The sequence below is a fragment of the Caloenas nicobarica genome, chromosome 3, assembly GCF_036013445.1.
Source record: "Caloenas nicobarica isolate bCalNic1 chromosome 3, bCalNic1.hap1, whole genome shotgun sequence".
In the NCBI taxonomy this organism is placed as follows: domain Eukaryota; kingdom Metazoa; phylum Chordata; class Aves; order Columbiformes; family Columbidae; genus Caloenas; species Caloenas nicobarica.
In genome coordinates, this window is record NC_088247.1 from 64,347,786 (window position 1) to 64,374,184 (window position 26,399).

The 26,399-nt window shown below is 37.9% G+C and overlaps 1 protein-coding gene across 1 annotated transcript in view; it reads right to left on the minus strand.

The window, feature by feature from the left end:
- SYTL3 (synaptotagmin like 3) overlaps positions 1 to 25,367 on the minus strand; it is a 36,333-nt gene extending 10,966 nt beyond the window's left edge. The window contains exons 1-10 of the mRNA XM_065630454.1: positions 25,258 to 25,367; positions 23,626 to 23,841; positions 19,937 to 20,001; positions 17,206 to 17,257; positions 15,791 to 15,857; positions 14,748 to 14,820; positions 11,249 to 11,373; positions 7,307 to 7,450; positions 4,377 to 4,555; positions 2,052 to 2,154 (exon numbers count right to left, since the gene is read on the minus strand). Of these exons, the coding sequence (XP_065486526.1) occupies positions 2,052 to 2,154; positions 4,377 to 4,555; positions 7,307 to 7,450; positions 11,249 to 11,373; positions 14,748 to 14,820; positions 15,791 to 15,857; positions 17,206 to 17,257; positions 19,937 to 20,001; positions 23,626 to 23,841; positions 25,258 to 25,367 (1,134 nt within the window). The remainder of the gene's footprint in view (positions 1 to 2,051; positions 2,155 to 4,376; positions 4,556 to 7,306; positions 7,451 to 11,248; positions 11,374 to 14,747; positions 14,821 to 15,790; positions 15,858 to 17,205; positions 17,258 to 19,936; positions 20,002 to 23,625; positions 23,842 to 25,257) is intronic.
- Positions 25,368 to 26,399: the final 1,032 nt, after the last annotated feature.

A 26,399-nucleotide genomic window follows, 5' to 3' on the forward strand; every position in this document is an offset into this window, starting at 1 on the left:
AAGCACAGACATGGCATGGCTGAAGGGGCTGAAGGCATCTGGACACAGACAGAACCATGTTGTCTGAAGGTGCTTTGTGATTTGCATATTTGCATATTACCCACTACTTAAACACTAAATAATGCTCATCCAAAGATGAAACAACATTCCAGGAATACCTTGGCCTGCCTTGCTAAAGATTTGGATAATTGATTCAGAACTTTAAATAATTCTGGACCATTTTGCTTTTTGGTTCGTTGGGGTTTTTTTTGGGGGGGGGGGGTTATTATTGTTATTATTATTATTAATTGTATTTTATATTTTTATATTACACTCCCCGCAGAATTTGGCTGCTCTGGAGGTCAGTTCAAGATCAAGACACCTAATGAAGGTGCTAAAACTTCAATTCTGGTTAGTGGACATCTGCTCACTGCAGTCAGTAGGGACAAGGAAGTATCTCAGCTGACTGCTAATTAAAGCCCTGATCCACTCCCAAAACATAGTTAAAGCCCTTTGAGAGAGTATTGGGTGCCTAATATACCCACATGAGACTGGTAAATGTGATACCCAGCCTAGAGGGGACCTGCACCCACTTGGACTGAAAAATGGAGGTGATGCCATGGATGAGGGCACACATTTAGGCTGCTGAAACACAAGCTGGGTGTAGGCTCTGGAGAAAACCACCATGAATCACCCCCAGTGATTCCCAAGAGCGCTCACACACCTCTCACACATGCAGCTACCTCAGTGCAGGTGTCTCAACTTGCAGCTGAACCCAACTGAGTTGGATTGCAGTATCATGATGTAGTTGACCTGCCCTAGCACTATGCTCCTTTGGTCATTTCTGCTACTTTGGATGAACTAATAATTAAACTAATTTAAAATATTTCTAACTAAATTACTTTTAGTGTTCATGCAGTCAGCTCAGGCATGGTGCGCACTCCCCTTTATAAGTTTTGCATGACTCTGGCATTGAAAAAGGACTACAAAATTAGGACCAATTATTCTAACTTCAGGCTGGTTTTTTTTCCCAGCTTAAACACTATATACAGATTTTTGGATATATGAGAATTACATACATTACAAACTTTGTTGTTGTTAATAGAATTTTAGCAATGGTCTTCTCAAACCTTTTGCCTGTTTCACTCACTACGAATTCTTGATATTCGTACAGACCAAGAGATGGGATGACACTGAAACTTTTGTGTAGTTCAAGGAGCAACAACACGAGTTTGTCCCTCCATTAACTTTGGTTCATTTCTCTTCCAAGACAATATGTTAGCGAATAACTCATCATCTTATGTGCTATTGCAGCTCGCTGATAAACATAAAATATTGGATTTGTAGTGATCTGTGTACAAAACTGAAGCTGAGAACAACCAAACTAACCCAAACTCTCCCAGCCAACAGCACTCAGCTTCAGCTTCACGTTTCATTGTCTGTGAAGTGAGAAAAATGGCTCCTATTTTCTACACACAGTTCTTGCAAGGATGCAAGAAGCAATATTGCAAGGCATTAAGGAATTAAAATCATAACTACTGTTCTGTGGTGGGATTATCAATGTTTGAAATAAGACACTACAAAGAGATGGCCTGACATCAGTTGCATGGTGAAAAGGAAGCAGATGATGTTTTAGAGGTGGTGGAATTCAGTCAGTATTCAGCTAACTGCAGAGACGCTCCCAGTGGCACCGACAAAGGGTACATCAGCCGAAAGGGATACTTGTGTAAAATACTAACTGCTCTGCAACACACCCCGTTCCTGAACATACAAAAAAAAAAAAAAGCATCTGTGAAAGATGCTTTGCTTTTGTCACAACTCAGAACAACACTGGAATTCATTGTGTTTTCATGGACAAAGGCAGACTCTTCTGATGGTTTGCAATTTACCATTCTAACTCCAAAAGCATTTTCTCTTGTTTGGACTGAAAAACCCAATTTTTTAAATTATAGTTGTCAGTGACTCCTAGATTTATGCCATCAGGATGATTCTGAACTTGCAGGATTGCACATTACAAAAGGAGATGTTCCCATAGAAAAGCTCATTTAGCAGAACGCAATTGCAAATAGTACCTTCAAAGTCTCATCGAAGTCTGGATCCACTGTGCTCTTTTTGATAGCTGTCTTCCGCTTACTCCGAGGAGATTTATCAGGAAGTAAATAAACTTTAACATACCTTGTAGACAGAGAGAAGGACATGCGGAAAGTGAATAGAAGCGGGGCCGGGGGGGCGGGGGGGGGTGCGGGGCGCGGCAATCAAACTAAGAAGGAAAAAAACAATTATATGAGAGGATATTTTTCTTCTTAATTCTTAAACAATTTTATTGATTTTGTAGTTTTCCAAGCAATAAAATGGCAAATTGTGATTTATATCCTTTCTCAATATAAGCAGACAGACTAGAAGGATACCTGTATATCATTCAGCTAATGTGTTTCAATCCTGTTCTAATTGGGAAAAGGATTAGGATCTGAATAGGAATATTTTGTTTTCTTATTCTTGGCCTCTAACAAAACAGTGACCAAGGAAGTCACCTTGTCAGTTGTAGTGGCAGCTTTATGATGAAAACACACAGTATATTATGTGCTCAAAAAAAAAAAAATTCACTCAACTTTAGGATCATTGCTGCTTGTTCATGAAGAAAATCTCATCTTTACAACATCAAGTACCATGTAGCAAAAAAAGGTATAATCATAAAAATAATACATAATCATTGATAACTCTTACAAATGCTAATCATTATAACAGCCACTAAAATAAAAGTGGGAGATTCTCTAAAGTGCTCAAAATTGCCTTAACATTCATTCAATGAAAATCAGCAAAAGAAATTTCTGGAAGCTGAGTTAGGCCAATATCAAGCACCAATGATTCTTACCCAGTGTTTCTCATGTGTAGGCCACGTGAACTTTAATATTTAAATATTCCCCTTACCATGAGTTCAATGGGCTGTATTTGTCTTATGGCTTCAAAACTAAAGAGTGGCAGCAATAGACAGTGCTTGCTCACAGCTTGGCAGGGAACAGAGTGATTGTTAACATAATACTAAATATTTTTAAACTGTACTTGTATAATACATTTCGGATATTATGATTTAAACCAATTTTAAAAGAGCCTCTTGATTAACGTACTGGGTAAAGTCAGCTGTATCTCATACCATCAGTGCAGAATTTACACATCTTCCCTATTCTTTCCAAACTTATCCATAGGTAAAACTATGTTTAAAAGTATTCAGGTACTAGAAGCTTTAGCCCCTTGCTCTATCACCCCAGATCAATTGAATTTAAAAGTAGCCAATCAGACCTCAAATCAGCCAACAAGCTGAATAATTCCAGAGGTTTTAAACAGTCTGCTTTTCAGCAAGTGTGTCACGTGAGTACACTGACTGCACTTTTTCTGTTGGCTTGGAAACCAACAGAAATATATAAATATATACCAGTAGAGAACATAATGTTCACCACACAGCACTTCCCACATTGCCTTTCAGGCTTCCTGCAACTCTTTGCCTGGCTGAATTACCAGGGGGCTTAAAGAACATTAACGCACTTTTGAAGTGCCCCCAAAGTGCCCTGTTCCAGCAAGGCTCCTTGCATCACTAAACTCATCTTTATGAACATCCTCTGCAAGATACGCATGAGCAATCTTCCCTCTGGGCAAAGGTGATTGCAACTCCGTAATTCCAATGTGGTCACTCAAGTGCCTGAACACGGTGTGACAGGAGGAGCGAGAACCAGTAGTTAGGTATTCTACCTGGTGATTTTCTATGAATGATTGCTGCATGGTCAGAGGGGATCGTTTAGTAATAAACAGACAAATCACCTAGTCTTAACTATCCAGCCAAAAATTTCTGTGGCGTATTTTATCCACAGAAGGTGGTGTTTCTTCCTCCTACAATAATACATAATTATTAAACAGCTTTAGATTTTCAAATGTGCTGCAGTATCTGAAATGCCTATTCTTATTACAGAAGATGGAAGCACAGTAGCATAGCAATCACCCAGTGACCCACAGCGAGTCAGTAGATTAATTAGGAACATGACATCTCATGTTTTAGCCACTTATGTATTAATTTTGCAGGCACAACTTAAGAGCTAAAATCTGAATAGCTATTCTCGAGATCCCAAGGCACTCAGGAGCAACACAAATGGTTTCCCTGGCTGGTCACACACAGGGAAAGAGACGGTTACTAGCAGAAAATGGTCAGAATGGAGTAAGTGCTGGCATGAAACCTATTTGTCTTGCAGTGTGTAGATGTAAAAAGGGCTGGTATATATGTTGGATGTTCTGAAAGTGCTAATATGTCATACTATCATATATCAATCAATTTCAACAACAACATATGTAAGTATCTTTAAAATGGAGTATTTTCCTTATTTTTTTCTTCTTCTGTACAAAATACTTACGGGTTACACTTTTTCTTCTTCTCTTCTCCATAAGCCAGGTTCCTGCATCCCTTGATGCAAATTTCTAAGATGCAAGCTTTGAAGACGTATCTTATGGCAAACTCTATTTCTCCCGTGACATTAGCTTTGCCAAAATTGCCAGACTCAGTGCAAGTGCTGTTAAGGCTATACAGACTCCCCTAAGAAAAGACAAACATTTAAGAAAAGTAGCTTCAGATCAAACAGGACGAAACATTTATTTCCCTCAAAGGTCAGTATCTTTATGGACAAGCTGGTGGAGCTACTGCAAATCACAAATATTTCAGGTAACCTGTATAAAACATTCTGTTGCTTCCATAACAGCTCTGAAAATTATGACTGTAATTGCAATTCTACTGCTTTGCCTTTTTGTCTTCAGTAAGATCTCTAGGCTAAGAAAATGCTTTCTTAGATAACTTACAGATCTAGAAATTGTCTCCACATAAAACTGCTATGTGGCTTCCCAGGAGAAAAACGGGCTAGAGTGTCTGAAAGGAAGAGAGTGAAAAAAACCTCTGAAATCTAAGAACATACAAAACATCGAAGTAGACTGTTTTCAATACACAGGTCATAGCATGGAACACTATTGGGGCGTTAGGTTCTATCACGTATTAAAGCAAAAAAAAGTGGCCTCGCATACCCAGTAAATATTCTACAAGATCCCCCAGTTCCATGTAAAAATGACATGCTCCATACTGCAGCAGACTGTTCAGGAAAAATTAAAATAGGAAGACATCCAGTTGTCCTATGTTGGTGCATAAAAAAGGTGTTTCCTAGCTCACCTCAGCCACTTTGTTCTCCTTTCATCTACTTTTACCTATGGGGCAAAGGTTTGGATGCTGTGCAGCCACATATAGAAACAACATTTGTGAACAGCATTTACAGAGGCCATCAAACTGCAGTGAAGGAAGAGACTACATGTAACTTTATGGTGCTATCTAGCCTTCACTGTAACAAATTATCAACTCAATCAAAACAGTTTGGTCTTCATTCATTTAGAATTATGTTCTGCAAGGTGAGCCCTAGAAACTTTTTACATAGCATACATCCTGAAGACACAACTGCTGTTATGATTAATCTCACAGCAGCATTGCCCTAGATCGTTAAGATATCTGTGTTAGATCACTCCCCCCTCCATAAATAAACACCAGCCCACACAGGACTGGTTAACCGAGGAGTTCTGTATTGCACAACCCAGCAGCCGATAGTGCACAGTAGTGTTTAAGATCATATCTCTCTTCTTTGCAGATGCTCTTATTCATTCGCACAGCCTGCCAAATAGTCATTTTAAAATTCACACCAACAGCTTCATTAAAGAAGCTATCTCCTCTATCTTACAAGCTCTAAGTAACATAGAAACTTGACAAAAGAAGAGTCAGAGTGCTTACTGAGGAAGTCACAAGAAGTGTTAGGACTGTTTTGACCTGACACTTGTTGCATGTAACCTTGCCACCTCCACGAGACACGTAGCAATGTAATCAATCTCTCTTGCAGTTTTGTTCAGCTCTTCTCTCATTCACTGACATATTTTTATCCATCTGACCAGAAAAATGCTTATTTTCCACCAAAATCCTTCATGACAAAGGAATGCAAAGAGATTTTTATCTTAGCTCATATGTCCTAAAAACAGTTCTGCAAAAGTCCCTCACATTTATTACACAGAACTTCTCATTTATTTAGAGAGGCTGGATATATGTTCTGATTATGATGTTTGGACTGAATATCGCTACATATGTTTCCCACCTGATCAGGAGTTACATACATTCAATGTAGAAATCACTCATCCCTTTGGTTCAGTGAACAGGGATTTAGCAATGACTCCATGTATCGCACTCCTGCTGGCATGGCTGGAAGCAATGTCACCTGGTATTTTGGAAGATACATTTCCGTGGAGCAGTAGTCAACATCCAACACTTACCCACAAAAGGAAGTTTAATGAAACTTGACCTTCCACTTTATAAGATAGTAGAAAATGTTTCACTTTTAAGCCTGGACTGTCTATAGACCAGTTCAAATTATTGTCATCAGAATCACAAATAGCATCCAAAACTGTCATCCATTTGTCAGTTTAACACCTCAGACCCCACAGTGCAGTAAACTCTGAGAATGCACCAGGGTCCTTGTGTGTGTTTTAACTCCTCTGCAAAGTGAACAGACTGGTTTAATTTTGATTCCCCAGAAGTCATTTTAGTTCCGTTCTTTACAATATCAGTCATGGATTCTTTGGACACTTCACCCTGCTTAATCTCATCACTAATACATAGAAATCAGCTTCCGCAGCTAATCACAGAGACTTTAAAGCATGTGCTGAATGCATTTATAACTGGCTTCCTTCTCTCTCATTTGCAGTATTCAAAATGCCATCCATCAGAGAATGATTCAGTGCCATTCCCTAAACCTATGAACTGCTTCCCGGGTTTCCATCACTGTCAGCTTCCTCTTCATTCACTGACATTCTGACATTTGAATTTCCACTGACATTTCCATTACCACAGTTCTTGCAGAATAACAAAACTCCTCAATTAAATGAAGTTTTAAGAGAAAAAGCGAGCTGCTAGGTTGAAAGAACCATGTTTACAATACCAACCCTAATATAAAATGGGAAGAATGTTAGTTGCATTTGCAAAATTCAGAGGAAGATGATCTATCAATTATTCGTTATTAATGGGTATATCCATCTATCAGTTATCCATTACTAATTTGATTTGGCTTATACTGCAAAAAATTTGCACAATGTTACTGTGAGGACCATGTCAAAGGTAGCCAGTCTTTCATCAGATACAAATTCAAGTAAAATTCTTCCTTCATTTTGTAATGTAAGCCAAACTACACCTACATTTTGCACAAGGTCTTAGCTTTTATATCTGTCCCTGTCAGGCACCTATTCTGTTTTGCTTCACCCTTCAACTTACATGTTTTCCACCATCACAGAAAACTGCATCACTTGTGGGACTGGTTATTATGTCTTCTTCCTCCTTGCAGTTCCTTTTGGTCAGAATATCATTATCATTTTGGGCACCGGCAATGAGCTGTTGAAGACTGGGTGTACTTTTCATCTGTAAGAAATTCAGCAAGTAATTTTTTTTAATTTAAGAAAAATGCCCCGATTTGTTTAGGAATGCTATCAGGAAAGAAAAAAACCAACCAAACAAACAAACCACCAGTAAATATCTATAATTCACTCTGATCAATGTCATGCAGGTGGTGCATTTTCAAAGACAATGTAATAACTTCAGTGTTGATTTACAAATCTCTCATCTCAGCTAGCAGTACATTCATTATATTAATAATTTTCTAAAAATCAACATACCATCACCTAATCTAAGGATCGCTACCATAGCAATTACTAACAGCAGTCTACTAATAACACACCAAAGTAGCAATATACTAATAAAAGGCCTAATACTAATTAGCCTTTAACGAAACAGTAATTTTGCAAGAAAAACAAACAAACAAATCTTGCCTCCAGGAAATTTTAAAAAAAGTATTTTGCAATATGCATTACACGTATGCAAGAAAGAACATACGTTGAAAGAGACTTAAAAATAGAAACAGACTCACAAGTTCTTATGTTCTTATTTAGCTTTGATTATAGAAAGTTTAAATTTCTGAGTTGTTCTTGACTTTGCTTTGACTATGACCATTCACCTTTCCAATCTTCCCATGAAAACCCTGATAATTTTGGAAAATTAAGATATATGGTAGCAAAACTCCCCGAGATCTACCTTCAACCACCTCTGTTACCAATAAGAACAGTTAATAGAATGAAGTGCCAAAAGACTAATACACATGGCTAGAAATATGCTGAAAATAGATTTTAGCTCATTCTGGCACACCACTACCTCTGAGTAATACAATCTATGAAAAGTATGTTCACAGTTCAGTGGGTAGGAAAAGAGTGAGGTAGGAAATATTACAGGGTTAAGATGTAAGAAAATAATTTCTTCCAAGAAAAAAAACCTGTATAACAGGGATTACCTGAAAGACTAGAAAGAATATGAACAAATCAACAAAAGGATTGGGACATATTTGCATTGAAGAAACAGATAATATATATTTAATAGACCTGGGAACCCCTCCTGCACCATCAGCAGAAAGCAGTAAAGAACAAGGACAACAGAGGAGATAATATATTGAGATTACTTCTGAAAAAACAGGATGTGCAAAATCCAAACCAGTACACTGTTACTATAACACACAGAAATTGTTATGTGTAATAACTGCCCTACCTTAAGAATAGATGTAAGAATTCATTAAGTTCCCTTGTGAGAACAAAACAGACAGAAAATACACTCAGAATACAGTCTCCAAAAAAACCCCAAACAAAACCAAAACTTTGTATTTCTCAGTAGAGAAACTTTGTTCTGCTTTATTAAAACCTCAAACACCACTAATATCACTTGCTGCCCAAAACAACCTACTACACACTGAATTTTAACTACTACTTGGATCAGAAAGACTCTCTATTGTGTTAAATAGAACATAAGTGATTGACGAGGCAGCATAACTACTAGTGCAAAATTTAGAGTTGGATGACATAAGCAAGAGTCCCACGTAGCCCAGCTCTAATGTGGGCAGCAGCCTGAATCTGCTGTCATGGGAAGTGTTATCCACAGCTGCTCATGCACCACAACCAGCCCCCAGAGCTTGCACATGCTGCTCATTCCCCCAGTGAGGCAGGCATATGAACTTTAACGAACTTAGAAATTCTGATGGTGAGAGCCCCTAGAAAACACTATTCGATTAACTTTCTAAACCCAGGTTTTACACTGGCTGGTAGTTCTTGCCATTGGATTGTTTATTCACTATTCCTGAAGTTAAATATAATATCTTTCAACTTCAATTTGAGGGAATCAAGCTCAAAGCATACCACAGATTTGGCAAACTTGCATCTTGCTTGATGCTTGACCCTTGAGACTGAAGGGGTGTCCCAGTCTTGTGCTCTGCACATTCAAAATGGCAGAGTTACAGTTAATACTTCCCAGTCATTCCTAAGAGAAAAATGCACACTTTCTAGGGGAACAAACAAAACAAAACCAAACCACCACATGACACCTGTTTCAACTCATTCTCCAAAAATGAAAGTTCTTTCTGGGGTGGAAATCAGAACAAGTAAGATTTCTACATCATATTTTGTTACAAATTTGAGTAATTAGTTGGTTTGCAAGTGTAATTTAAATCAGGTTCTGTCCCTAAGCTTAAGTCATAGTTCAAGTAAGGATGAAAACATCTACCCTTATTTAATGAAAATAAAGATGGAAAACAAAAAATAAATTGAAGAAAAATGCGATACTGGCATTGACGGAGATTAATAATTTTTAAAATCACAGTAAAGATACAGAAAGCTCTCAAGTGCAGAGGCAGACAAGTAAAATTTCCATCAATATTAAGAAACCTAAATGGCAAAGATGACATTCACAAGAAAAAAAGACAACAGTAACTCCAGCAAAACTAAAATTCTAGCTTAAATATATTCTAACTGGTTTGAATGAAACAAAAGCTCTCTGACTCAGAGAAATAGAGCTCTGACAGACAAACAACATTGAAACCTGTCTTTCAAAATCTGTAATGCAGAGGGTGGACATAAATTAAGTCCTTGATCTTTAAATGGGCAATTAAAACCCCACACAAATAATCTGGAATCTCCTACTAACAGATTTCCCAAGCCAGAGAATCTATACCCATCTTTTAAACATGGCAGGCTGTGCGTGATCAGCATGCAATGAAGCATAGCTAATATTCATATTATCTCCAACTCCAATGTTTTTGGTGCATTAAGAGGGGTGTTCTGCCAGTGGAATAGAGAAAGTAATATTGAAATGTGGTTTGCCGCAATGGAAGCAGCACTCAGGTAGTTAATAACTGTTACCAATTTTATTTATAATACAGTTGCATACAAAAATACCAGAACTAAGTTTGCAGAGTTCAAAGACCTTGCTGGACCAATTCAAACCACGAGTCCATGCGTTCTGACATCCTGTCTCTTCCAGTTATCACCACCTAACGCTTCAGAGCAAAGTGCACAGAGTGCACCAAGGGAGCTGTGAGTAATATTTGCCATGAGGTCTGGCCCAAAGCAAAAGCTTTCCTCTGCATCTAATTCAGGCACTTAGCAGACCACATTTACCTCATTCAGATGAAGAATAAGGCAATTCAGCAAGTACCCACTATGTGGAAAATTGAGCATGGACAAAGTTCAGTTATTTGAGAGGTGAAAGTGTACAAAACAAAACAGTCAGTGTAACTTTAAAGCAGATCTGTGACATCATCTTCAGCCCCGCACAATTTGTGGAAAAACTGATGACTGGATTTTTCTCAAACTTCTCAAGAAAATACTGAAAGCTAGAGACTGTAACCAAAGCAAAAAGAAAAGGGAAGTTGCCCAGCAACTAACAGCAGTCAACATTTTCTCCTTGCCAAATTAAAAAGTGCTTGGAAAGTATCACGATGGCTTTTGGATGGCCATAGTTTGGTCCTATTCAGTAGCAACAGGAGCAGGAGAAGGACAAGAGACAGAGCACCTCCCTGCAGCCCAGCAGTCACAGAGCAGACATCAATCAGCCTCAAGAACCTGTGAGTGCCTGAGAGCAAAATGACCCATCCTCTTCCTCACTCTGTGGGGTTCTTTGTAAAATCTCAGTCTCACGTTTCAGTTCTGGGCTGAAACCAAGTGTGCAGACTCAGTCAAAGACCTTGTGAAGAATAAGAGTTCTAGTCACAGTCAGTGAACATCAGCTAAGCCCTGCTCATATAATACAAGTAAAATTCCACTGTGTAAGTCATTATTCTTACAAATATGTTCCATTCCTGAAATAGCCCTTATGGTTACAGACTGTGTATAATAATATGGATACCCTGCTTGTAATGTTGATGGCAGTGTCAGACTGGCTCCTTCTTTGCTTCCTTCTTTCCACATTCTGCCCATAATCTGTGGTTAGGAGACATCTGTCAGCCATGTCATTCTGGGACTTGGAGATTTCTGAAGTGAAAATAAAGACAGGAGTCACTATAACAAACATTGCAAGCAATCCTGTAGATTTATAGGCTAATTACATAGCTTTCAAACTTTCATTCTGCAATTTTAGTATTGATCTCCTAAGATTAGGAAAGAGATGGGAAGGCAAGTGTTCGTCCCAGTTTGTATAATTATATATTGCCTAACTAAATCTTTCCTGCTGTTTCAACTAGAAATTAAACTCCCAGCTTCCTATCATTATAGCTGCTGCAAGGAATTGTTGTATGCTATCAAAAAGTTTCCTCACAGAAGTAGCTACTACAGACCCTATATATAGTTTGATTTGAAAAGCAGTTTGGTTTGATTCAGGATAAAAGCAAGATCATAACAACATGAACCAACATAGCAATGGAAATTGGAAAGCAGAGTGTATTGGAAAGTATTTAGAAATTTATCCAAAATATGGATGAAAGGAGAGATGTTACATACTCTGGCCCCAAACCACATATACCTTTAAGAACATGAGTGGCCCTCATTGACTCCATGACCTTACTCAGATGGATAAGCTTATGTCTATAATTAAGTACCTTACTGAATTAGCACTTCAGTAACATCTAGTTTATTATCAAATAGATCTATAGGACAATTACACATTCAGTGCACCACTTTTTGCTTATTCCTTGGGGTACAGTCAGACTTCACTTAAAGGGAAGGGCAGCACTCATCCATGATTTTTGAAGCTGAAAACTGGCAGGCTTAGCAGCACACTTTGTTGTAAATCCCAGATAGTCTCTCATGAAGAATTAATAACTTATAAGTGGTACATGAAATAGCTATCATATGTTTAATTCATACAGAAGAAATAAATATTTGTCCCACAACAGGAGGCTCTGTGGAGGAACCTCAGACAGTAGACAATATGTCATTATGGTATTCAAAAACAATGGTACTCTTAAGTGTGATTTTTAAAGCTACCTTGGGTTAGTTTTTTTCCTAGCAGCAATCAGTCCTCAGATGTTTACTGTACTCTGTGTACACCATTAAGGCATCATGTGACATATTCACAGGCAGGCTCAATTAAGTCATCTCTGACTGTAAATGAAACCAGGTTTTTAAAACACATAGTGAAATCAGAGATCATAAAAGAGACTGGAGTGAGAGATCTAATGGAATAGATACAGTCTGAGTAGCTTGACCAGCAGTAGAAGCAGAAACACAAGCTTGCCTCACACTCTTAAAATGAACAGGTTACAGAACAGGTTACTGTGAGAAAAAAAAAATGATTGTTCAGTTTTCATATCTATTCCTCCTTTGGCTTCTCTACCCAAATGGCCAGTAAGACCAACACTATCTATAGTGCCAAGGGCGATTTTGCACTGCAAATAAAACTACAATCAGCAACTCATTTTACATTCACCAAATGGCAACCACTGGATTATAATCTCCTGTTGCTGCCAAGCCATGCTGGAACAGGAGGTAACAGCATACAGAGCAGGCTGTACAACAGCAGCATTGTGCTACACGCGCTAATCCTTTGTTCCCGCTGCTCTCAGATGCACACACACACTGGCTCCAGTGATAGAATCAGAAGCACAATGAGGTTTTCCAGGTTTATTTACTGCAATACACAAGAGCTGGCTGTACTAAATACCTCTGCAAACCAGGACATTTTTATCTAGATAAGATATAGAATACTAACTTTAGATACTCGTGACCAAAAGCATTTATCAGCACAGTACCAAGTTACATTAAGAGGCCACATTGTCTGAAGAGCTGTTTTCTTAAGAGGCCCAAGTCTTTCCCTCTGTAAGACTTCCTATACTTTTAATTATTGACTTCAGTGATTGCAACAGCCTGTTATTTTCTCACAGATTAAAAGGTTCTACCCTAAGGATGATAGCACCTGAATGGGGTTAAACATACAGCTGAACTGAGCTGACAACTTGCTGCCATCCCCACTCTGCAACCACTGCTCTTCCCTCCTCAATCCCTGGCTCTTGGCCACATGGCCCAGCACCCTCTGTTGTACAGGCTCCAATACATATACCCCACCTTGCACCTATTTAACTCACTAAACTGGTGGAAAAGTACCTATATGTTTTGTCTGGGTTAATGTTCTGCTCTTTTAATCAGTAATATCAGTTTCCAGACGGGTCCAGAAATACTGGTGCTAATTTGAGTTAAACAACGGCAGCATAAAGCCGGAAACAGAGAGAAGACAGACATGGGGGGAGTAGGACCTTCCTTTTGATAGCTGTGAACTATTAAATTAGCTTGCTTTAGTCCTGACAGTCTTTACCAGTAACTGTGGGATGTGACCAGGCTTCAAACTAACTAAAATACCTTGCATCCACTTCTGTGCTGCCTGAGCTCTCTCTCCTTCCAGCAACAACTATCCTACACCACCCTACAGTACACTCCTATTGAGGACAGACAGCCATTGTGTCCCTGCATAGCTTTAATAATGTGTTCACACAGGCACAACAATAAATTTGTGTAGTTAAAGGAGAACAGGCCTTTAGGGTGAGTGGAAGAGGTTAGAGGAAAGACCAAATGAGAGCTAAGAAAAAACTTAGGGGGAAAGGCAGAAAAGCACTAAAGCCAAGTCTATTCAGGTCTAATCTCACATTTGCAGATGTCTAAGATGAAGCTAGTAAGAAAACACTAAGTTTGTTCAAAGACATGCAAATGTGCAAGCCCCTGTAATCTTCATAAGGCTCAGAAGTTGTTTCCCTCTGGTCATTGATGCCTTTAATTTGTTCTTCGCACAGGCTGTCTGCCCTCAGCGTAGTTAGCCTTAGAGGTGCATACACAGTCTGCACCCCAAAGAACAGCAGGCAGCATAAGTGTACAGGAGTATCTGAGTGAAAGAAGAGTTGTTAGGACTGGCTGGCTCTTAGAATAAGCACTGAAAAAGACCTCACAACTAGACAGACTCCGAAGAAGGAGGGAATTCCTCTTGAAAACTGCCAGTGGATGAAAACTCTACTTCCATTACACGATAGATACTTCAACACGGTCAGCTGGGGTTCAGTCAGATAGATAACACAAAGATCAGTACAGTAGAAAGTGGTTATTACGCTGTACTAACATGAGTGAAATATACTGCATCTGAACACCCAGTAAACTTAAAAATAACATTATACAGTCTTTTCACATCTTTACAGGAAAGGCATTCTGAGTTGATATCATTAGCTTGTTAAACAACTAGCGGAATACTGAAAGAGAATTACACTTACTGTAGTATTTTTCTGGTTGGCTCAGTCTTGGCATTAGTCACTTCAGACACTACTCAATACCCTTTGTTTATAACTATTTTTTGGCCAGTACTTTGGCCAAGAAAATTGAAATCTTTTACTACGTTACTCTAGAATGACAAAGCAGGGAAAGCTACTTACTTTTTATATGTGTTGTGAGAGACAAAAACAAGTTTTCCACAGATTTATTAAAACTTTTAGACTGTTTGAGTTCCTGCAAATGGGAGATGCCAAGAGTAAGAAAACACAAAATATTTGCTGTTTTAAAGTTGCCATGATCACATATCTACAGACCACATAATAACCAGACGGTAAGGCTGCAGCCCTTTGCTCAGCTCTGTAGACAAATACATCTGAGGACATATGTTGATGTGCTTGAAAACTGTCACACTAATGTATGAAAATGGAAAATGATCTTTTCAGTTCCATACTCTTTCATATACAAGTGGAACTCCTTGTAGGAAGATCACATAGCAATTTCATAAATACAACAAATTACATCACTGATTTGTTGTAATGTATTTAACACTTCAAGTAGGAAAGTCCTAACTATTACAGACGCTCCTGTGCCTCTCAGTCAGAGAGTTTTCATCAAACTCCAGGTAAGCACGTATTAGAATGTTTACAGAATTGCGATGGGCTCCAAAATCAGGGCCTCAGGACCCAGGTCAAAATGAACTGAAATAGTGTGATTTCAGTGAGTTCTGAGCCATGTCCTACTATTCTGTCCACTAGAAACTGTACTGCAAAGGCAAACATCAAATTCACTGTTTTCTACTCAGTAATGAAAGTAACACATGGAATGATCGCTTTATAAATGCCTATTGAATATCATAGGATCATGGGATCCCTCCGGAGGGGACCTCAGGAGATCTCAGTCCAGCCTTCCTGTAGTGAAGGACCAAAAAACTGGTGCAGTATTCTAATGCCAAGTAGACAGGGTTAACCACTTGCCTCATAAACTAAAAACTAATTGAAAACATCCCTCATTATAGACTCTGACTTTTCTCTCCTACCCCTAATGTAGTATAAAAAAAAAGTCAAGTGAACATAAAGCAGCATTTATACTCCAACACAATGCTACAGCAGTTGCTGTTCACTGTGTTTCTGTGGCTGGCCTTTTCATATCAATGACACTCTAAGAAGTGCATGCATTTGCATATTTTGCAGATATGTACATTTACCATCACATCGCTTCCTGCTGTGGATTCTGTGAAAGGAGGCGGAGTTGGAGGCACAACAGAAATTTTACTAGAAATTTAAGAGACAAACAGTGCAACAATTAATATATTATGCTAATAGATGGCTAAATAAACCACGTTCGTGCACAGTATCTTTATTACCTGTCTTTCCTGCAATCTAAAGATCTGGGTTGAGATCCCGTGTCTTTAAGAGTTGCAGCACAGGCTCACTGTCTGTTTGTAAGAGTTAGGACTACCTTTCTATCTTCTCAATCCTGGGCTGCTCAAGGCAGAATTATTAATTTAAAACAATCACGAAGACCTAATTTAGGACAGGCTTCCAAGACTGTGTTAAAACACAACTCCCATGTAACGCGTCCCATCCCTGTTTCAGAGATGTTTTCAGAAAACAGTCATCTGTATTTACAATACTAAACAGATCTTTCTTGCCTGGGCCCAGAGCTGTTAGAGCCCTTTTACAGCATTCCAGACATTTACCTGCTGTAAAGAGCCCTAGTTTAAAAAAAACCCAAAAAACCCCCAAAAAACCCCTGTTTTCTGACTGAATCTGTTATCGGGGCACAACCACAAACCCTAAAGGCAGCCAGTGAACTTCGTTTTTGATTCTCTCCTACTTTTACCACACCTAGGTAAAAGCAAGTCTTTATGCAGCCCTGGTTAGGATCATATCTAGCTGAATGTAAGTTTCTGTCTTATGCAGCTATGCCTTGACAGATAATTATAATAAAATTGAGGTCATCTCTTTGTATATTATTTTACTTTAAAAAAAAGTAAGAGAGTTTCTTTTATACAATATAATTTAATTATACTGTTATTTCATTATATATCACTAGTAAAAACTTGAGTATGGTCATGCTTAGGTCTCAAGTCAAAGTATTTATTCAGAGTAAACTACATTTTTTACTTGTTTTAAGTTTTGGTAAGCAGATATGCCTTACCAAATTCGGAGCTTCTTGTCTACTGTTTAGCCTAAAGCTATCAAACCTGCAATATCTCCCATTGAGCAAATAATGATGCTATTGCTATTATACCTAGTAAATAATTCTCATCTCTGATCATTTAAAAGTTGTGTGTATATTTGAAAGATAATGGTGTAAGTGGTTATGCCAAAAATATAAGCAGATATAACAAAAATACTGCACATCCATTCATTTCATGTAAATATGAAACCATTACTCTAAACAAAGCACTCTTTTTTGGACTTGAGACCCTTTCTATGGATTGCTGAGAGACAAAAATGGTAATTTTTCTAAACTTTTATCATCTCTACTCCAAAAGTATTGAATTTGTTTTTCATAATAAAAAAATACAAACTACTGACTGGTTTATAACATAGAATATATCACCTATACAAATTCTCAGTGTCCTAGGATGATTTGTCGTTTTATGACTCTTACCTCAGTTCCTGATAAGATTTCAAGAGCTTTGCACCAACTGTTTCATGTCTGCCTGTGAAGGAGAAACAAAACAGACATCCAAAGATCATTTAGCAACAACAGCAGATACTAAGGCCTCAGTGCCTTTTCAGGAACTGGCCTGTATTTACAAAAGCTCATGCACATGCAAGCCAGGAGTGGAATCATCTCCCATCTGACATACCAGTGTACATGCCAAGCAACACACACGTCTCTCCTGTATCAAACTCTATAGTGTCTCCACCTTCCCCTCTCGCAGGTGACACCAGCTCTTGACAAATGCTGAGGACAATCATGTACAGCTGCTAACAGGCCCATTCCTGCAGGTTGCTAAGTGCCCTCAGCCTCCTGAGGTCCAGGGCACACGTGGTACAGGGGCCCAGAGCACTGAAGCACACTTTAGCCATAGAATTCAAACACTATGGAAAGCTTGAAAATGTGTACAAGAGCAGGCACATGGTCATCTCTTGCATCTTATGAAAAATTCTTTTCACTTTTTCTAATAGAGACCTGAACAATCATGAAAACACACGATAAGCTCACAAACACAAGCAAAGCCCTTTGCTAAGGCCATCCCTGTGGGGAAACAGCAACTACGTCACGTTCCTCAGGTGAGCAGCCACATGGTATAAAGAACACCGAGAAGCAAGCTCTCCATCAGGCACAAACAATGAAAACTCAAAAACGCAGTTTGTTCCTGAGTGATTGCAAAAAGAAAGAAGGCTAAATGCATGTAACAAATGGTCAACTGAAAATATTTGGGGTGGCTTTAATCACTGATCATTGCTAATACATAAAGCTGCGTGTAATCCATGCTTTGCTGAAGATGTCATTAATTATAATGTATTACTTACATATAAGTAGCAGACCCTTGTGGTGGTAGAAACAATAATCAACTTATTGATGTTACAAATTTCAATCAGAACTCCAGACTTAAAGCTCTGTTACTAATAAGTAATATTTGGTATCTTGATTTTTTGCAGTATTAAATTATGTCTTAGATTTAAATTTTTTTTTAGTCAGGAAAGGCAATCTATCACTTCCACGAAAATATGATTTGTATTCTTTAGGTAAAAGTTAAACAAAATTAATAAGAGGCATACTGATGTAACTTTTTTTTTTTTTTTTTTTTACTCTGCGACATGAGAAAACTCCACTGTAACATGTATTTTTTCAGTTATAGTGAATACTTCACTTGTGTTATATGTTCACACCAAAAGAGGGCACTGTCTCTCCAGGCTTGAAGGATACATAACTACAACGGTGGCTGTTTCAAAGTTTGCCATTTTTAAACCCCTTTAATTAAATTAGTTCATCTAATCAAAAGGAACTAAACATAACATATTTCTCACTGCAGGCTTAGCTTCTGTACATCCTTTGATCTTTGTGATTTCAACTGTATTAACAATAGACTGAGCAAAATGCTTCATGCACCCGCAAAGCTTTGATAATGCAAGGTGAGAACTCATTTATTTTACTGGAAAGAGGGACATTCAATACCTTGCAATATCAGATTCAGTGTCTGAGAACAACATAACATTTTCCAGTAACTGTGAGAGATTGTTAAAAATACTGGCTTCAGACTAACTGGAAAGAATATGAGGGAAAATTACTAACAATGGTTATAGAACACCACTGTGCTTTAAAAGATCAGTCAACTAATACTTTAAAATTAGAAATTCTATTAGCTAGAATGGAATTCAGTGAAATCTTTCAAATTCTAAATGAATTGTTTTCGCAGGAACTGTAGCTCAGTTTCTTAATATTTCATTAATACCTACTACCCAAAATTTGCCTGAGTATGTTCTTCCATTTATAAACTACTTCCTATTCAAGTTTCCCAAGGGATATTTAAGGTCTAGTGCTTTCCTTTTTACCAGCTATTCTTAAATCTGGATAGGATGCAGATACTGGAAGTGAAACTAAAACTAACATCTAGCTACAGTCAGGCACAAAGTGAGACAGTTGCCTGTCTGAAGTGGCGCTTGAAGGAAAGAGGAAGGAAATCCTCTCCACCTCATGAGTCATTGTAGGTGAAACTGAAGACTAACAGCCCCTTGGCTGGTAAAACACATTCCCCATAAGGCAATCAATCCACACCCTCTAAAATTTCTTTTAGGGTTTTGTATATTTAATTGCACTGAAAAGACCAAACACAAGGCAATGGCGCAGCTGGCTGAAAGTAAAGAAACAGTAGGCGTTTAGCTCTCTGTTGATTTATAGCTATAAATGTTGTGGTTTGGGTTTTTTTGTTTAGTTGGGGTTTTTTTTGGTTTTGTTTGTTTGTTTGTTTTTCTTCTATTCCATTCTGTCATTTCCTTAAGCTTTAGAACTTTCTCAGTGAAAACAATTGAAGTTTAACTTTGACAAACAATGGATGCAAGATCATTTCCTTTCTGCACATATATTTTAACATGTCTGTATTTGTTTTACATCATTGTATTTCTTAGAAGCTTTACACATCCATTAATTCAAATTGATATGGCCAGCAATTTTCTTATTATTCATTCAAAATAAATTATACTTTTAAGTACATTCTGCTAGTTTGTATTCATGTTTTATTTAGTGCATAGACAGATGCACAGCATGATAATTTCTGATAAATCTTTCAGCAAGTGGAAGAAATGTCAAATATAGTGGCAGACTACATTCTATGTCTCACTTAGCTGAGGACTACACATTACACAGCAGTTTATGGCGTTTCAGCAATTACCTTCCCCTGGGTATTTCTTTGCCCGTTCCTCAAAGAACCATTCACCGGTCTTTACTTTCACATCTCTGAAAAACAAGCAGAAGACACTTGAACCAACATTTTCCAAAGTGTGTTTCTTCAATTGTTTGATAACCATTTAACAATCCAACAATCCTTCTTAATCCTACCATAAAACTAGAATTTCATGACTGCTCACTCTATTGGCTGATTTTGCTGCAAACAAAGGATCCCTCCCTTCCATTATTTCTTTTTTCCCTTTTGCTATGTAGGACTGCCATGGAAAGCAAGACATACTGCTCTGAAGCCAGGAGTCCTGGGCCTACTCCAGTCTATCTAACCAACTCATGTAACAGCCCCAGGCACTTGTGCTGACACCGCTGCTTGCAGCTGTAGGCCAGTCTGAGGAGCAGGGAAAATCAGTGAGAGGACATGCTCCCACACAACTTCGAGTGGCCATCAGGGAGCACTCAGCTCCACAACCCTGATGCTGTGATGGCTTCATGGCCCATCTCTATTTTGCAGAGATTAACATCAATGATGGCATCATCATACATAGGCACCAGGATCACAGGATGAGAAAAGTAGTGATGAACAAGTATAAAATTATATCAGACTAAATAGCTCTGTCACGAGCAGACTTTCAGCAGGTTTGACTCTTGCATTTTGTTCTCTCCAACTGAATTAGACTAAGTCTGCAATTTGAACTCATCCATTATTAAAGAGGCAAAAAAATTTTTAACTGAGGAGAGGGTTCTATGGAGTCTTCAGGTTCCAAATTCTCATCTAAATGTCTTATTAATTTTTAGGGCATATATAATATCTCTGTTCCTTGTGGATTTTCTACTGCTTATTATAGGATGAAATCCCATTGCAAAAATTTCTTGAGTGCAGGCACTGCTAAACTTTCTTCTCTACCCAGTAGTTCATTTTCCTTCTACGAAATTAATCCCTTTATTACCATTCCCACTGCCAGACTTGCTTGAAATTGGCAACAACACACAGAGTAGATCCATGTAGGGCTTCCCTCCTTAAGAAAGCAAAATGTCTAAACACAAGAGCTATACTGATGTCTACAAAAGGCCAGGCAACAAAACTCCTGGGCCTGCCATTTCACAACTCACCTTACTCTATGTTAAAATAGACAAACCATAGGATGCTGTTTGTTCTTTGTGGCTTGATTTTAAGACATTTAGGGCATTTAAAGTATACCTTTGTATGTTTTAATGTAGAATATTAAAAAATTAATTACCTATATAGATTGTACTATTTATTTTCATGCCTAACCATAGATCCTTGTGCATAACTGCACACAGATGAGTTTGTAAATTAAGGTAAAATAACATTGAGACAGAATACTTATTTACTTTGGAAAGAGATCTATTAACCACTAAATGTCTGAAATCCCTGGCTATACTAGATCTTCAAGGGCTCTGTATTGTTAGTGTTTGATATTCGTCCCCAACCTTTGCTTTATGTTCTTCTCACAACCCATGGTTATCTCCCGGAGTTTAATCTTTAATCTCCAGTTTGCCACAGGTTCGTGTGATGATTAGATCACTCACAGGATGAAAAACAATCTGGAAATACCTTTTTTTTTTTTTAGGCTAAAGAGAGTATTAAGCTAAGCTATGATGACCAAAAGTGTGAGAACAAAGCTAATAAAGTATCCTCATCAGCTAAAACACACTAACCTCCTTCAAAGCAATACCTTTCTTTCTAGACTCCTAGAAGACAGGAGTCCTTTAAAAAGCACACTATGCCTACTCCATTCATATGAGACATGCCTCTTCCAGGTGAAAGATACAAATTTTGTCAGTCCACAAAGCTTTTAAAATTTCTTATTTTGTAAACAACATTCGTTCACCTATCCCAGCTCTTCCACTGAGGCATTTAAGCGTGTTCCTTACAAACATGACCCTAGTGTCTAGGAGAGAATCTCAGTAGTGCTGCTGCTGCTAATGTTTTGTTCAGGAAAAATAGTGGTAAACAAGACTCAAAATTAGGATTGCTTAGGACATGAAAATCAGTTCTTACGTTTCTTAGTTGTCCTATTTTTCCATCACGGGGGTAAACAAAAGGCACTGAATAGCATTTACCACACTGCTGCACTCCCACCCTTCTTGACATTTGCAGCCTTGATGTAAAATCTCACTGAAAGCAACAGAAGGAGTTTGACTAATTTTAATGGACTTTGTATAGCAACTAAACAAGATCAAATATGCTGTCTCTTTGCCATAAAGAGAATTTCAATGACAGCCAAAGAATTCCTCTACATTAGCAAGAAAAAAAAAAAAGGTAATTTCCTCAAGAAAAAATAAAATTGTCTTTTAATTAATTTAAAGAATGCCTTCATGGTTTTACCACTAAATATCTGGACAAGCTTATTAAATAATTAAGGGTGTGCAGCACTATACAAGGCAGCTTAAAAACTAGCTACTCTGTAGGGGTTTTCTACTCTGGCCACCAAATAACTAGAAACCAATTTAAGAGAAGAGGAAATGGGGGAGGTACCTAGAGAAGGATATGGAAAGTTAACTTCTTAACCTTTACATTTAGTGCTTATAGCGTGAAGCACAGATAGTGAAATATATGCATCAAAATTTAGTAACTGGCTTGTATCAAATATAGATGGAGGTAATCTGCCTATTTTATGTATAAATTGTGAAATAAACTGAGGATTTGGAGAACACCTTTTTAGTGATAGTTCATAGTGTCCTTCAAAATATAGAAAATTACTTCAAACTAATAGTAGAAATTCATTTACCTTAAGATCAATACCTTGCCTGACATTTCCCAGGCATTATTTTCATCTCATTTTGGCGTCTTAAGAGAGAGTGGAGTGGTGCACTGGTCTTGTGTTGGCAGAAGTTAAAATTCCATCCAAATCCTCACCCTTTATACAGAGATATATATCGCCCTACACAGCTGTTGATTCACTTTCAAAACCACCTGTCTTCGTGTACATAATATTATTTTTCATCAAAGGTGGAAATATAGCTAAACCATTTGGTTTAGAAAGATTCTGATGAACAGGAGGGACTGTGCTGGAGTTTTTTGATATAAAAATTGTACCAATACAGTAAAGACACTTTCCTGGAAAACAAAACCAAGGTGACACAGCAAAAGAAAAAACAACTAAGTCAATGTAAACAAATTTGGATTTCTGGTCACATTTAAACAATTCCTGATAATGTTATTAATACTTTTTGCTTTTCAAATTTATATAAAACATGACTTTAAATTATTCATCAATCTAGGTTCCTGAAGGATGAGGCAAAAAATGATTACGAAATTGTCAAGACATTGGCTATACTACACCAAAACACACCACTTTCAGTAACTTGTTATGATGCACTGGTTCAGTATTGAGCCAGGGGAAGGAGTTATATTTAAAGTTCAGAAACTAACTATTGTTCCTATGCTTTGCCATTATCATCTTTTTCACACTACCTCTGGACTACCTTGAGAATCCATTTTACTAAATATAGGAAGGGAAATCCTGACTACTTGAGGCATAACACAAAACTCCCATCAATTTCATTGCTACCAGGACTTCATCCAACTTTTTTAGGCTGCCAGAGGTTTTGTATCATTAATTGTTTAAAGCAACAGATACACGCTGGTTTTGTGTGTATCCACTGGATAACCAGTGTAAACTGGCATTTATCCAAGCCATCAAAATTCCTTACCCATGAGCATAACAAACAGTGCATTTCCAAAGGCAGGGATTCAGGCAGATGCGGCATTCGGAGCACACTCGGTGACTGCACCCATTGCATACTGCACCTCTGTTTATCAACAATCCAAGCGATTTCCGACAGCGAGCGCAAGATCTCTCCTGGTATTCATGGCTTGCATTTCTTGCCCCTTTCCACCAAAGCTGCTGCAGCTGCAGTTTCAGTTTCCTAATCATCCCAGTTAAAACAAATTAAAAAAAAGTAATTAGACCAAAACTCCCAGGTAAGTCACAAGCTAATACCCTGGTTGTGCGACATCATTACTATGCCCTCAAGTCTAATCTCAACTGGGCACTGTCTGAAGGTTTCTACACGCAGCTTTTTTGCACTATGGCTGTATACACAACCACAACTGTGCATCCAGACAGAGTAACAGTCCAGTATAAATGGGGTTCTGTTCATGTCAGTCATGCACACTCAGGGCAGGGCACCGAAATTGTGCATGCAAGTGATTAACCCAAGACTAAATGGTGCTCACTTTCATTTCATGATGTTTTTTATCACATTTAACCAAGAATCAAATATTCTATCAAGTAAAAATAATCATAACAAATGCCTCATCTGAAAGTTAAATAAAAGCCACAGACCAAAATATTGAACCCTCTCCCTTTCATCAACTTTGCTTGCATTACATATACCAATAATCAAGACCTATGTTTTTAATTGTTAGCTATAACATCAACAGTTGTCAGGGAATTTCTAACCAGTTCAGACTTTATAACCCTTTACTTACTTTTCACAATCATTTAATAGTTCAGTAATACTTTCATAAATGTTTGCTGTAAACAAAGTTTCTACATTTAAGAGACTAAAAATTTCTAACTTAGCAACGAAAATATCCTGTTTTACATGGGAATGCAATGTGACAAAGCAGGGTACAATCTGCAAGAAAATCCTTGCCCTAGCTCTGACATAAAGCAAATAAATTCTGGAGGATTATCTCATATCCTTCACAACTAAGATACTTGCATAGTGTGAAGTTATTAAACAGAATCCTTTTCTTAACCGATGACACCTATTGACACTAGTAACAAACTGCAAGACAATGTGGTATGCTTGTTACCTGTTGTATGTGAGAAGGGACAGTGACGGATTCACCACAACGTGCATGTATCCAATTCTTAACTCCAGTCTCGGCACAACATAAACTAAATAAGCCAGCCAAAGATCTGAACATGTTCTGTATTACCAGGACTACATAGGCATACACAGGAACATGATGAGAATGCCATAAAGCTTTCATAGGAAAAAAAACCCAACCAAAACCAACCAACCAACCAAAACAAAAAACACCAAACATAGGCAGCTATTGTACTTTCTGTGAAGGCTAGAAGTAAAACTCCTCAAGCAGATTATCTACTGAACAGTATTTGCTCATCTTTACTGTAGACTAGTCAATGGTATGGTAAATCGAAGAGGCTCTGGATAATCCTTAGTTTTCCCAAACAAAAAAAGGCATAAGCTAACAACAAGTAAATAAAAGGAATACATTTGGAAGCACAATGAAGAGGAAGAAGAGTAATTCTGAGGAGGAAAAAAAAAAAAAAAGGAACAGAAATACAGGAATAAGGGAACAGCAGATACCTTATTCTTTCCTCCTCTATTTTTCTCACCATCTGGTCACGGTACAGGACTTGTAGAACAGCCTCTCGCTCCACTTCCTTAAGGAAGTTTAGATTAAATTCACAGGCCATTTTCCCCAAACTTCACTTATTTTGTAGACTCCTGTCTTATGGTTCTACTACACCCAGAACGATGGATACTAGTTTATAGAGTACAATGTGGTCTGAGTGCTTAATAAGTGCCTGCGCTTTTACTTGATTGGTAATATGTTTCACTCCGTCATACCCTTGAAGGGAAAAATAACCAGGTTGGTCTTCACATAAGTCATCACTTAAGTGTGTCTGCTATGAACAATTATCAAGGTCACGGCAGTCTTGTCTTTTTCATATGAAAGAACGTTTCGGTTTTTTTGGGTTTTTGTTTTTTTCTTGCGAGTGGTTCGAAAAAGATAAGAGCTTGCAGCAAGATCTCAGATAGGGCTTTAACTGTCACCAGGTGGTGGGACAATTCTCCAAGAGATGATGAAAAGGAGCAGGGGGATCGGTTTGTTTTATTTGGTCTTGTAGATTTGGGATTTCCAGGCCTAGGGAAAAAAAAATAATACATGTTATTATCCCTTCCCCTCACTTCTTCAAGACATTTCAAATAACATGTGAAGACCACATTTTGCCATAGTCAGACCTTTCACACGCTAATTTAGATACAGGAGAGGTTTCAAGACAGTCCTGTTCTTCAGTCAGTCTCACCATATTGCCCATTAACGCTCGGCCATGTAACTTCACATTCTTTGTATAGTCAACATAAAACAACCAATAAAGAAGCTAAAATCACTTTTGAACACAGGCTTAGAGGCCCCATGACTGGAAAAGTCATACTAGTTGATACAGAAATGCCTTTTTCTAATCTCATCTCACTGAAAAGACAAAACACCTTCTCAAGCCTCAGAGGAAAGAAGGCAAGACACCCTCTAAGAGTCAGTTCTATCAACTGCCTATGTCTGTTGAGTCTAGATGAACAGTTTAATACCCAATAATGCTATTATCTTTGTTAATACACATAAACGCTGAAGAGTTAAGATATATACTATTTCCAGCTCAGTGCACTAACATTTTTTGCCCCAAAATAATGATGTTAATGTACAAATTACACATAATTAATTAAAA